Genomic DNA, 15,585 nt, shown 5'->3' on the forward strand with positions numbered 1-15,585 from the left:
TTTAGTACTCTTAGGCTATGTTCACACAACATCAAAAATGGAGAAAAAACATCCGATTTTGCTATTTAAAAAAAGTCCATTTTTGCAGCAATTTAACTGACTTCAATGCAATTGCACTGAAGTCAATAGGAAGACGGACGTCCTATGCACACAATACATTGAAAAATGGACGTTTTTGCCACGGACATCAAAATAATGAACATGAACATTATTTGCGGACGTTTTTTGCAAATAGCGGACGCTTTTTATTAGTTGTTCACACACAGTTCTTCTTTTGTCACCGTTCTTTCTCCGTTTTTACTATTAAATTCAATGGATTTTTCAATTAAGCCACAACCAAAGGCCAATTAGTAACCCCAAACTAAAATAATGTGCAAACACCCGTCATTGCACTAAGGGGATGCCAGCTTTAAAAAAAACGTCCGTTATTTTAGACTCAAAATGACGGACGTCGTTTTAAACGGAGCTGAAAAAACGTTGTGTGCACATAGCCTTACAGTGTATAACATAACAATTATTCAATTATAATACTCAATCCATCAATTCATGGAAGCATGGTTTGAGGGCTTTGTATTGCAACACTGTTTTGGACCTGAATCATGTTGACATTTTGAGTTGGGCCGTATATAAAGAGAAACAAGATGTTTGAAATTTGTAGAGGATGAAAGTGTTTCACATTGTGGAGAACTTTATGTTTTTGCAGAGAAGGGAATGTATTTCAATATATTTGAAGCCAATTCTTCACTGCACTGTGGAATCTGTTGGCACTATACAAATAAATATTATTATTATTATTATTATTATTATTATTATTATTATTATTATTATTTCATTGCTTGACCAGTTTAATATATATATAGATATATTGATTCATTGCTTGATCTGCTGGAGATATTATATATATATATATATATATATATATATATATATATATAAAGTCTGTCTGTCTGTCCCAAATAGACTTCTAAATGCCTGAACCGTTTGACCCCAAATTTGGCACACAGATACATTGGGTGCCTGGGAAGGTTTTAGCAAAGGTCCCGTCCCCGCCAGATGTAGAGGAGGGGAGGGGGAGGGGGAAGAGCTGCGCCCCATAGAGATGAATGGGAAAATCTCCTCACTGCAAACACAGGTGATATCATTAGCTGCAGCTTTGCCCAGAGGAAACAGCAGTTGGAGCCTTAGCAACCAATAGGATTACTGCTTTCATTTTCACAGGGAGCAATGGTTGCTAGGGAAGCTGCCTCACAACATCCACAGTAATAACTGGTAGACCCCCTACTCCATCTATACAGTACATGTATTTACAGGGCCCTCTACTCCATCTATACAGTACATGTATACAGGGCCCCCTACTCCATCTATACAGTACATGTATACAGGGCCCCCTACTCCATCTATACAGTACATGTATATACAGGGCCCCCTACTCCATCTATACAGTACATGTATATACAGGACCCCCTACTCCATCTATACAGTACATGTATATACAGGGCCCCCTACTCCATCTATACAGAACATGTATACAGGACCCCCTACTCCATCTATACAGAACATGTATATACAGGACCCCCTACTCCATCTATACAGTACATGTATATACAGGACCCCCTACTCCATCTATACAGTACATGTATATACAGGACCCCCTACTCCATTTATACAGTACATGTATACAGGACCCCCTACTCCATCTATACAGTACATGTATATACAGGACCCCCTACTCCATCTATACAGTACATGTATATACAGGGCAACCTACTCCATCTATACAGTACATGTATATACAGGACCCCCTACTCCATCTATACAGTACATGTATACAGGACCCCCTACTCCATCTATACAGGACATATATATACAGGACCCCCTACTCCATCTATACAGGTATATAGGACCCCCTACTCCATCTATACAGTGTATGTGTACAGGACCCCCTACTCCATCTATACAGTACATGTATATACAGGACCCCCTACTCCATCTATACAGGTATACAGGACCCCCTACTCCATCTATACAGTACATGTATATACAGAAGTCCCTACTCCATCTATACATTACATGTATATACAGGGCACTACAGGTATACCAAACTGTGACTGGATAACACTGCCACACCAGACCTGACCAATACCGCAATACTGTGACTGGATAACACTGCTATACCAGACCTGACCAATACCGCCAAACTGTGACTGGGTAACACCGCCACACCAGACCTGACCAATACTACCATACTGTGACTGTGTAACACTGTCATAACACACCTGACCAATACCGCCATACTATGACTGGAAAAAACTGCTATACCAGACCTGACCAATACCGCCATACTGTAACTGGATAACACTGCCAGACCTGACCAATACCGCCATACTATGACTGGATAACACTGCCATACCAGACCTGACCAATACCGCCATACTGTGACTGGATAACACTGCCATACCACACCTGACCAATACTGCCATACTGTGACTGGATAACAACACTATACCACACCTGACCAATACCACCATACTGTGACTGGATAACACCACTATACCAGACCTGACCAATACTGCCATACTGTGACTGGATAACACTGCCATACCACACCTGACCAATACCGACACACTGTGACTGAATAACACTGCTATACCAGACCTGACCAATACCGCCATACTGTGACTGGATAACACCGCTATACCAGACCTGACCAATACCGCCATACCCCCTCGAAAAGACACCAGATTTTCTGTCAAGTCTGAATGGGAGGGTACTGCCCCTCTTCAAGGTGCTACCCTACGCACTAGACCATGGGTGCCTAATGGTAAATACGACCCTGCAGGTATACTGGACACTACAGGTATACAGGACCCCAAAACTATACACTACAGGTGCACGGGACCTCCACCAACTATATACTACAGGTATACAGGACCCCAAAACTATACACTACAGGTATACAGGACCTCCACCAACTATATACTTCAGGTATACAGGACCTCCACCAACTATATACTACAGGTATATAGGACCCCAAACTATACACTTCAGGTATACAGGACCTCAAAACTATACACTACAGGTATACAGGACCTACACCAACTCTATACTACAGGTATACAGCACTTTCACCAACTCTATACTACAGGTATACAGGACCCCAAAGCTATATACTACAGGTATACAGGAACTCCACCAACTATACACTACAGGTATACAGGACCTCCACCAACTCTATACTACAGTTATACAGGACCCTCAAACTATGCACTACAGGTATACAGGACCCCCGAACTATATAGTACAGGTATACAAGACCTCCACCAATTATACACTAAAGGTATCCAGGACCCCCGAATTATAAACTACAGGTATACAAGACCTCCACCAACTATACATTACAGGTATACAGCACTAACTATATACTACAGGTATACAGGACCCCCGAACTATACAGTACAGGTATATAGGACCTTCACAAACTGTACACTGCAGGTATACAGGACCTCCCTCAACTATACACTACAGGTATACAGCCCCTCCCCAACTACACACTACAGGTACACAGGACCCCCCCAACTATACACTATAGGTATACAGCCCCCCCAACTATGCACTACAGATATGCGAGACCCCTAAAAACTATACATTGTGGGTATACAGAACCCCTCCAACTATGCACTACAGGTATACACTAATTTCACTGATTAACTGAGATGAAACAATACCTTTAGCTTGGCCTCCTGGGCACCTTAGAACAAATCTAATTAACACACTGACACTTTATACCCGGGCAGCGCCGGGTACATTTTCTAGTATATATTTATTTATTTATTAATAGATTGATTCATATATTGCTGTCACCTGATTATCTTTTGTATTTACATTTTGTACATGGCCATGGCCAGTTGAAAAAAGCTAAATAAAGGGTGGTATATTATAAATGTCACACATAGAACTAATAAGTATGTATGTACTTGTGTGGAATAGATAGGTCATTTTGAGTCTAAAATAACAGACGTCATGTAGCAGCCTTGCCTTCCCTTAGTGCAATGACTGGTGTTTGCACATTATTCTGGTTTGGGGTTTCTAATTGCCCTTTGGATGCGGCTTAATTGAAAAGTCCATTGAATTTAATAGTAAAAATGAAGAAAGAACGGTGACTAAAGAAAAACTGCGTCTTAACTACTAATAAAAAACGTCCGCTGTTTGCAAAAGACGTCAGAAAATAATGATCATATTCATTGTTTTGACGTCCGTGGCAAAACGTCCGTTATTCAATACACTGTGTGCATTGGACATCCTTTTTCCCATTGACTTCAATGCATTGCCATTGCAGTCAGTTAAATCGCGGCAAAAACGTTCGATATTCAATACACTGTGTGCATTGGACGTCCGTCTTTCCATTGACTTCAATGTCATTGCAGTCAGTTAAATTGCTGCCGCCTTTTCAATATTTTTGACGTTGTGTGACCATAGCCTATTTAGGCAAGTTTTTGTGATTTACTTCCTATTTATGTGTAAAATAACATACGTGTTTGTTTATTTCTATTACAGGACAAAATTGCGGAGGATTAGTACAAGGTCCAAATGGTACGATAGAAAGTCCTGGGTTTCCACACGGCTATCCAAACTATGCTAACTGTACATGGATAATAATCACCGGAGAGAGAAATAGGATACAACTGTCTTTTCAAATATTTGCACTGGAGGAAGATTTTGATATTTTATCAGTTTTTGATGGACAACCTCAACAAGGGAATTTAAAAGTCAGGTAGGACGTCATTTTTCATTAAGTTCTATATTAACTACCTAAATCTTTGGAGTTGATATTAAATAAAGGTGTAAATGCTGTATATTTCAGGCAACAATTGTTAATAATGGAACAGATTAATGGTTTTCTTGTAAAACGTTTTATAAAAATTGATTTTAAGTGGTACTCAACCTTAAAAAAAAAAAACGGTTTGATCATTCAGAACCCAATCAATCAGTAAAAGAGGGGTAGAGAAGTGGGCAGCCATGCACTTTCTTCCCTCTTTGTCTATGTGAGCACACCTAATATTTCAAGACCATGGTAGGATGCCCTGAAAAAATCCTGCATTGTAAGTGCAGTCCACCACACATCCAAGAGTTCAATCCCTGGCTTGTGTCGGAAGAGGACAGTATACCTGGAAGAATTTTTGCAGTGTATACTACCGTGGTTTCAAAGTGATAGCTATGCTTTAAGCGTAATAGGATCAGCATTTTTGAGCCTTACTTCTCTTACAAAGTGGCTAATCCTCACTTACGTATCTCCAGGTCATAGAAAAAAAATTAATTTCAGCTTGTTTTTTAAACAGCAAATGAAAAAAACAAACAAAAAAAAAAACACAGTAGTTGATATTTGTAGTATTTTATGTGCAGTTAGTTAGGTTGTTCATGGCAGTGATGTTTTGTTGTTGTGGCACACACAAGCTTCAGCTGGGGGGTAGTAGAGAGTTTGAAATCTCTATAACAATACTATTTAAGTAAAAGAAATCTTTATGTGGCGCTTCATTGGCGTGGCCAGAGTCTTACTTGTATCACTTATGTGGAATCATGCTTTGTTTTGGGTAAACCTTTTTAGTTGCGGCACACTGAAAGTGCCACGATAATAATAATAATTATAATAATAATAATTATTATTATTATTATTTTGTGTTGGCAGACAGTTTATAGAGGAGGTCTACAGCTCATGATTATGTCAGATTCTAAGTACATAGCTCTCACAGTAAGCTTCAACTAACTTAATGTACATTTAATTGAAATACAGCTTGTTACTACTGTATACTGTCCTTGGGATCTGTTCAGGGGCGTAGCTAGGGGTTCAGCCTAGGGGGGGCGAGCAAGTCTCAGTGGGCCCCCAACCGATTATGTTACCCATAGGGAACCTCAGTAGATGACGATGCTTTCCGAATAATAAAGGGTATTTTCTACTACATTATTTATAGTGAACAGGGACTGAGAACAGTGGGAAAGACTTTCTACATCTCACATATATAACCATGTACAAATTAAAGGGGTTATCCAGCATTACAAAAACATAGCTGTCTTTTTCCAGAAACAGCGCCACTCTCCTCCAAAGCTGGGATGTGGTAGTGCAGATCAGTTCCACTAAAAGTGAATGGAACCAAGTTGTAATACCACACACAACATAGGGGCAGCTATGGCGCTGTGTTTGTTTTCTAATTAGTCATCTATCCATTCTTCTATCTCTTTATCTCATATCTATCTGTCTAATTTCTATTGGGCAGCATGAGGACTACACCATAGCTGATGGTCAGGGACCAAAGAGGCAACACCTGAAGGGTGAACCCGCAGTACCAATAGTGTAAATGTATAGTACAAATGCAAGGTAATAATAAATAGTCCCATGAAGTCTAAGGCAACTATACTAAATAACCTATATACAAAAAAGCCAGACTACTGCAACATAACTAAATGGTATAATTACTGTATGATATCTATTTACTATAGATTATCAACCATTGTTGATGGGCCTGGCATGGGGCACACACAACAGTTAAAAGACTGCAGCAAATTTTAGGATGTGTAAAAAAAATAATATTATATATATATAGTTAACATAAGACAATTTTATGAGTAATACCTCAACACCACCATCGCACCATAATGACTAATACCAGGGGGGTCAAACTCACCGCCTTCCAGATTTTTAAAAATTACAATTCCCATTAGGCTTGAACAGACAAAGCACTGGGGGCGTATTCTCCGCATGAAATGTAATGACGTGTTTGCTAGGTGGTTTGCTTTTCCTTTTTTCCTCTGGCTCGGCCATCATGCAGACTTCTCCTGGCGATGCCTCGTCTCTGCCAGACAAACATTCTAGGCATCTCACCAAGGCACCATCCCTATGTGTATTGCTCTACACTGTTACCCACTTTATGCCCTCATGTAGTATTTAGACGCAGTTTTAGCCCTCATATACACTCACCGGCCACTTTATTAGGTACACCTGTCCAACTGCACGTTACCACTTAATTTCTAATCAGCCAATCACATGGCGGCAACTCAGTGCATTTAGGCATGTAGACGTGGTCAAGACAATCTCCTGCAGTTCAAACCGAGCATCAGTATGGGGAAGAAAGGTGATTTGAGGCCTTTGAACGTGGCATGGTTGTTGGTGCCAGAAGGGCTGGTCTGAGTATTTCAGAAACTGCTGATCTACTGGGATTTTCACGCACAACCATCTCTAGGGTTTACAGAGAATGATCCGAAAAAGAAAAAACATCCAGTGAGCGGCAGTTCTGTGGGCGGAAATGCCTTGTTGATGCCAGAGGTCAGAGGAGAATGGGCAGACTGGTTCCAGCTGATAGAAAGGCAACAGTGACTCAAATAGCCAACCGTTACAACCAAGGTAGGCAGAAGAGCATCTCTGAACGCACAGTACCTCCAACTTTGAGGCAGATGGGCTACAGCAGCAGAAGACCACACCGGGTGCCACTCCGCTCAGCTAAGAACAGGAAACTGAGGCTACAATTTGCACAAGCTCATCGAAATTGGACAGTAGAAGATTGGAAAAACGTTGCCTGGTCTGATGAGTCTCGATTTCTGCTGCGACATTCGGATGGTAGGGTCAGAATTTGGCGTCAACAACATGAAGGCATGGATCCATCCTGCCTTGTATCAACGGTTCAGGCTGGTGGTGGTGGTGTCATGGTGTGGGGAATATTTTCTTGGCACTCTTTGGGCCCCTTGGTACCAATTGAGCATCGTTGCAACGCCACAGCCTACCTGAGTATTGTTGCTGACCATGTCCATCCCTTTATGACCACAATGGACCCAACATCTGATGGCTACTTTCAGCAGGATAATGCGCCATGTCATAAAGCTAAAATCATCTCAGACTGGTTTCTTGAACATGACAATGAGGTCACTGTACTCCAATGGCCTCCACAGTCACCAGATCTCAATCCAATAGAGCATCTTTGGGATGTGGTGGAACGGGAGATTGGCATCATGGATGTGCAGCCGACAAATCTGCGGCAACTGTGTGATGTCATCATGTCAATATGGACCAAAATCTCTGAGGAATGCTTCCAGCACCTTGTTGTATCTATGCCACCAAGAATTGAGGCAGTTCTGAAGGCAAAAGGGGGTCCAACCCATTACTAGCATGGTGTACCTAATAAAGTGGCCGCTGAGTGTAGTTCCTTCTATGCTCTCATATAGTAAAAAGACCACCATTTATACCCTAACATATTAGATTATCCCCCCTTTACCTCCATGTAGAAGACAGACCCTCCCTGTGCACCCCCATATAGTAGTCAGGCCCCTCTGTACCTTCATGTGAAATTCAGCTTCTCTGTGCATCCATATGGTAGTTAGACCTTCTGTGGCCCAATATAGTTATTATTTCCCTCAGTTACCATATAGTAGTAGTTAGGGCCCTCATATAGAAGGTATTATTCTCCATGTAGGCATACCCTCCAGCACCATCTCATGTAGGTAATCCCCCCAGTATCTATTCCTCATGCAGCCACCCCCTTCCCCAGCGGTAATCTCTCTGGTAATCCTCCTGGTGGTTAGACACCCCACCACCACCACCAAATGTACCTCAAAATTAGGTACCCTCTTTTCAATTAGCCAGCACATCCCATACCACAACCCCCATAGGTAACATCCTTTCCAGGAGTTAGCCCCACCCACCCACATAGGTCTCCTCTTCTATAATTAAGGAAAAAAAGCCATACTTACCTGCTGTGCGGTGGCAGTACTGTAGTCTTCTGATGTCAACTCTCTCCCTGCTCTGTAAGCACACAAGTGACATCACTGAGGTCCCACAGCTCTAAGGGAACAGCCTCTTGTGGCCACAACAGTGATTGGTAGGGTGGAGAGCCTTTTTAATCACTGTGCCTCATTCAACCCTATGTTCTCTTCGAATCAGGCACAACATTCAGTAGCCGTATGGGCCCCCCAGGAGCTCTGGTTGCTGGCCAGGGGCCACCTACAGCCAATAGACATTTGTTAAGTCTGTCTGCATAAGCAATAGCTTTTGCGGACAGCATTAACTGGTGAAATCATCAGTGGGCCCCCTGCCTGTGTGGGCCCGGGAGCGACCGCCCCCTCTGCCCCCACCAAATTACGCTACTGGATCTGTTATCTACTTAATGATATCCATTCTATCTAACCACATTGTGTAGTAATAAGTGTATGGCTCTGAGGCCATTCCTGCCATTCCTGAACATTCTGGAAAAATAGAGGAAGTTATGATCAGTCTTTTTTATATTGTATGGGGTTTAAGGAGCTTGTTTGGATTATAGTGATAGTAATTGTCATGATATATTTCTCAGGAAGCATTGCTAAGATGTTTATTAGTATTTTGACTTTTTACTGTGGTCAAATTGATCATCTATCTATATCTATATCTATCTACAGTATCTATCTATCTATCTATCTATATTTATTTATTGCAAACACAGTACTCGCAGAGGCACAGAATTTTCAAAAGGGTTTTCTAGGGAAAATTTTTTGGTTTTAAATGCCTTAGGGTTAAAGTATAAGTGTTATGATATGTAAAATAAAATATATATATATATATATATATATATATATATATACAGTATGGATAGATAGATAGATAGATAGATAGATAGATAGATAGATAGATAGATAGATAGATAGAGAAAGCGCCAGCAAATATATTGTCAATAAACAGAAAAGATGCACAGCGGCACTCACCAATAATGCAGATTCTTTATTTAATCCATTCAAAAAGCACTGGTACAGAGCAGAATGTAAAGCCGTCAGGCTACATTGTTGACTGCAGCTGATTGGCAGCAATCTCCCACTTCCTGTGGACTTTGCTGCAAAGGATCAAAGCTGTCAGTTAAATCACTGACTCAAACTTTTTATGGATCTATAGACATTTAAGCAGAGCACCACTATTGTCTTCACTGAACTCCTTATTGATACATTTAGAACACTGCACACCGCTAACAGACATCTCTGGGCTACAGTAGCACCGGATCTAATGCTGTGTTTACACGTAACGATTATCGTGCGAATTTGCAAATCGTTCCGTGTGAACAGTCATTCGCCGATTTAACCAATGTGTGAGATAGGCTTAAACGATCGCAAAACGATCGCAGTGCGAATTTTCGTACGATATATCGTACCGTCTAAACACTGATCGTTATAAAAAAAAAATCGGAAATCCGACATCGCTAATCGTACGATCGGGCAATAATCGTTACGTGTAAACGCAGCATTACTCTTCGCCTTTAGTAAATTATATAGTTAATGCCTGCCTTATGCATGCTCTACATTTTTATTTTAATATCACAGCTTCAGCACTTGTTTAGTGCCCTATTGTGCTGGACTTGCTTCTGCATTTCACTCTGAGACAGTCGGCAGGTCTTTTTATCAGTTAGTTTAGTCATCTGCAGCAGTGCAGCTACTGGCCATTCTGCATTGATCTTCACTGGTTAAACTTACATCCCGTCCGGCATTTAGTCTCTTTTTCACTGTTACTAAAGACCCAAATTGAATTAGGGATGGAGCTTCAACTGCAGTTTTCCAGTGTGTGAGACACAAAATAGTTGAATATATAGCATTGAATATCAAATAAAAAGAAAAAAAAAAAAAAGTATTTTGCAAAGATGTCCATTTAACTGAAAATAGCAAAAAAATAATACTTACCAGTGCTGATTCACCATCACTGCCATTGTCCCTGTTGCTATGCATTTCTTTTTGGTTCCCTTGACATTTTGATCCTTAAGGAAATGCCATCACTGGGCTAAGATGGCAGTTCATGTATAAATGAAACCTCACAGAAACATAAAAGAAGCAGATTGGGTGCTATCCCAACAGCAGTGGAGAGGGATGAGGCAGGTGAGTATGACATCAATTTTACTTTCACTGTACCTCAAGGCATTAAAAAAAAAATCCCTTTAACTCAGTGTTTTAGGTTTGTATAAGCATTGCACTACTTGAATTTGTCATGAGAAACATTCTAGAATTGCAGACATCACCAGAACTATGGCATGCGATAAATCTGGATGGATGCCAACCAGATGCATAATCATACGTACATGACACTGCAGGCAATTGTAGGAAAAATAGGAATTCCTCCAAGTTTCTTAAGTGTATTTTCAAGGTCTATAGTAGATATATGTTTATTGCTTCACTAACAGCAATAAAGATCTCCTGCTATGAGATTTTTTTATTAGATATTTTTTGCTCAGTACACGATCCTTTTGTTTACGTAGTTTAAACCATGTCTTTTTTCCCCCTACATACAGTATTTATAAATATGCTGCTACATTTTTGCAAAGATCTTTTATCCATAAGGTTGTCTATTTCAATATCTAATCTTTTAAAGTATGTCCTTAATTGACATTGTTACTATCTTCCCATAAAGAATAGAAGCTATGAAATGTTGTTGACTTAGAGTTTTAAGTGCCGGTTTTATTGTTGCCCCAGATAAACACATGAATTCACAAATGTTGTTTTTTTTTTTTTTGTGTATTATCTCTTGTTAAAATGTAGCTCCCTGAGGGAAAACAGAGTCCATACCCTTGCAGGAAACATACGGATCTCAAGCAAAGGAGAGGATTATGTACAAATCTGTAAAAGCCACCTGTATGAAATAGATTACTTTGGCATTGGCAAAGAGTCTCAAGAAATTCATAGTGATTCATTGTTTTATTTTACAGGGCTTGTTACCAACATCTAAATATGTTTCTGTTACCAAAATACCTAGTAAAGATTTTCTTTTCGAACATCTGCCTAGTAACATAGATGTTTAATATTCAGCTTATAGATAGGAAGTATGAAGGTTAATCACACAATATTGGAACTATCTAATCTCTAACCCATCTTCCTTTATCATACTGAAGCTTATATTTATAAAAAAAAAATGTTCACCCCCATAAGGATGAAAATCCTTCAAGTATATTTCAATTACAAACTGGTTTTGAAATGTATGAATGTTGGTATGGTTTTAAAGGGGTTATCCAGCGCTACAAAAACATGGCCACTTTCCCCCTATTGTTGTCTCCAGATTGGGTGGGGTTTGAAACTCAGTTCCATTGAAGTAAATGGAGCTTAATTGCAAACCACACCTGAACTGGAGACAACAGTAGGGGGGAAAGTGGCCATGTTTTTGTAGTGCTGGATAACCCCTTTAACACAATAATTGCAGTCAATGGTTTAGTGGTGGCTTAACCAGCTTTACAGTTTAGTCTGAGTTGCTATTGTGCTACTCTGTATGTCATTGAAAGAAATATAGACAGGATCACTGTTAGGATATGTTCACACTAAGTAAAAGGAAAAAAGGCGTCTGCTTTTTCTTTTGTAAATAATGTCCAATATCGCAAATTTATACTTGAAGTGTCAGGAATGTGCAGTGAGCCTGATGTGAACTGGGTCTGGTTTTTACTTTTTGTCTGACATGCCCACTTGCCTTTCAGCCTACTGGCAATGCAGGAGTTTCACTGCTCACTGCTAGCATTGATCGCTGCAGCTGAGCAATGTTTTTTGATTGACACATGCTTCTGCCTGTCCGGAAACCTTGAGGATCAGAGGACCGATCCAATGGGGATCCAGACCGGCTCTTGATCCTCAAAAATGAAAGCAGTGGCCAGTCTCTCATTGCTGGCTATTAAGGTTCATACCCTGATCCCAGGTCCCCCTGTCTACTTCTGTGATCCCCGTTACTAATCGCTCAACTCTCCCTGCTCACTCAACCTGCTCTTTTGTAAATAATGTCCAAAATTGCCAATTTATACTTGAAGTGTAAGGAATGTGCAGTGAGCCTGATGTGAACTGGGTCTGGTTTTTACTATTTGTCTGACATACCCGATTGCCTTTGAGCCTCCTGGCAATGCAAGAGTTACACTGCTCACTGCTAGCCTTGATCGCTGCAGCTGAGCAGTGTTTTTTGATTTGGTTTATACCCTGATCCCAGGTCCTTCTGTCTTCTCCTGCGATCCCCGTTACTAATTCCTCTGCTCGCTCAACTCTCCCTGCTCGCTCGACCTGACCTCCCGCCTGACCTTTGACTATCCGTTTAATCCCTGATTTTGTACTGCGTTGCCCGTTTGGTTCTGACTTGGCTTGTTGACTTGGCTTTGTTGTGCTTGTCTGTCTGTCTTTTTCTGTTTTACACTTATACTGTATAAGGCACGTCTTCGTGATTGTCCTCGGCTGCCTAGGGCCGATTGAGGCAAGTAGGTAGGGACAGTGGGTGGGTTCAGACTTAGGGCCCACTGTCTCGTCTTGTCCCTACCTCCCCGCCCTGACATGTAGTCATTGGAATGCATTAAAGTTAATGGAATGGCAGCACAAAATGTATTAAATAATGGACATTGTTTGCATGGACGTCAAAATAATCATTATGACAATTATTCACAAATGTCTTTTGCAAACAAGACATTGTTTGCACACTTTTTTTTATCGTCCTTTACTTTCTTTACTGTTAAATTCAATGGACTTTAATTTTAATTTAATTGAAGAAACACCCAAAGGGCAATCAGTCGATCTGACGTAGAATAAAGTTCTAGAAGCCATCATTGCGCTGAAACATGCCAAACCACAGATACTGTTATTTGATACACAAAACAATGGCAGTTGTTTAAGGCTGGGTTCACACTATGTATATTTCAGTCAGTATTGTGGTCCTCATATTGCAACCAAAACCAGGAGTGGATTAAAAACACAGAAAGGATCTGTTCACACAATGTTGAAATTGAGTGGATGGCCGCCATATAACAGTAAATAACGGCCATTATTTCAATACAACAGCCGTTGTTTTAAAATAACAGAACATATTTGCCATTAAATGGCGGCCATCCACTCAATTTCAACATTGTGTGAACAGATCCTTTCTGTGTTTTTAATCCACTCCTGGTTTTGGTTGCAATATGAGGACCACAATACTGACTAAAATATATGTAGTGTGAACCCAGCCTTAAGTATCAAACAATGTCCTATTATTAGGACAGTGTACTATTGTCCAGGGCCCTTATTTCAAAAGGAGCCAATAAGGGATCTTAGTTACTCTTTGGGGAAGCCCCACCTACAACTGTATCAATCAGAATCTACTTTAAAGTAGCCTCAAAAATTGTACATTCATCGGTTTGCTGCATTCGTACACCACAATTTTTTTGTATGTTCTTGTATGTTACTCACAGACAAACAATCTGGCATTTAAAGTCCAGTTAACAACAGTAATCAGTTGATTCCTTTATTTATATAGCACTAACTTATTCCACAGTGCTTTACACTCAAATCAGTCCCTTTCCCCATTAGGGCGCATTCTAAATTCATCTATCCATGTTTTGGATATGGCAGGAAACTCACATTGGTCAAACGCCTTCTTCAGATTCTCCAGTACCTAAAAAAGGCGTCTAAGTGACCATGAAACGTGCCGTCCACATTTTCGCAATAAAATTCATTGTGACTTGTGTAAATGGAAGGAACCCATGCAAACAGGGAAAGAACATATAAACTCCTTGCAAATGTTATCCTTGCTGCAATGTGAACTCATGAGCTAAGCGCTGCAAAGCAACTGTGGAAGAAGGCTGCCTTCTCCTACCCTACTAGCACTTCTGTACAAAATTCACATGGCAACAACAGCTGTACTTTGCATGGTGTGGAACACTGCCTCTCCTTCTATGGGATCCCGGCCGGAGCATATATACACATAGTATACGCTCCGGCCAGGATCCCATGTGGCGCTGCAAACAACTGACATGTCAGTTTTCTGCGGCCACAATTCAGTGAATTGCAGCCGTAGAAAGACCTGTCAGTTAACACAATGAAGCGAGCGGCTCCGGGCGCTTGCTTCGATGTGTGCTATGAGAGTTCTGATGCGGGCACACGGTGATGCACCCGCATCAGAACACTGAGGCCGGAAAGATCATCCGGCAGGTACTGCAGTACCGGCCGGGATGATCTTTGCAGAGACCGGCCATTATGTGACCAGACTCGGTCACAGAACGGCCGGTCTCTTACAGCGTGTGATAATAGCCTAGATACTTAGGCTAGGTTCTAACTTTTTCACTGTTTCCATTTGAGCATGTTTATTTTAAACAAACAGAAAAACGAGATCAACCACGTTTTTGTACTGGGTAGATCTCGTTTCCAGCACAAAACACTGGATAAAATCTTAATAACAGATGGTAACAACTTTCCTCAAGGTCTGATGATCACATGAAGAATTTAATGCAACAAGCCTAAGGACACAATTGTTGTGTTAAACCGCTTTAAAATGGACAAACACAAAAGGAACTTAAATAATTTTAATATAATATGTAGCATAGGTATACAGGCATAGATGAATGACAGAGAAAATTATTGTTATATGCATAAAAAAGAAAGAAACAAGAAAAAAAAACCTCTGGATTTACCATTTAAGTCACAGTCATTCAGGCACAAGAAAATAATGGAAAATCAATCAATCATCGTGAGACATGAAAGCAAAGCAAATCCAAAAGATTAATGATGTTTTATGTTATTATTCGTGTAATTCATTTAGCTGCGTACATGACAATCATTGTATTGAAATCTGGATTGGACCATGCGAAGCTAAGGTCCAGAGAAATT

General features: G+C 40.5%; 1 protein-coding gene across 1 annotated transcript in view; it reads left to right on the top strand.

The window, feature by feature from the left end:
- Positions 1-15,585, top strand: part of CSMD1 (CUB and Sushi multiple domains 1) — a 946,348-nt gene that overhangs the window by 36,454 nt on the left and 894,309 nt on the right. Inside the window, exon 2 of the mRNA XM_069973446.1 lies at positions 4,555-4,771. Within this exon, the coding sequence (XP_069829547.1) occupies positions 4,555-4,771 (217 nt within the window). The remainder of the gene's footprint in view (positions 1-4,554; positions 4,772-15,585) is intronic.

The sequence above is a fragment of the Dendropsophus ebraccatus genome, chromosome 6, assembly GCF_027789765.1.
Source record: "Dendropsophus ebraccatus isolate aDenEbr1 chromosome 6, aDenEbr1.pat, whole genome shotgun sequence".
In the NCBI taxonomy this organism is placed as follows: domain Eukaryota; kingdom Metazoa; phylum Chordata; class Amphibia; order Anura; family Hylidae; genus Dendropsophus; species Dendropsophus ebraccatus.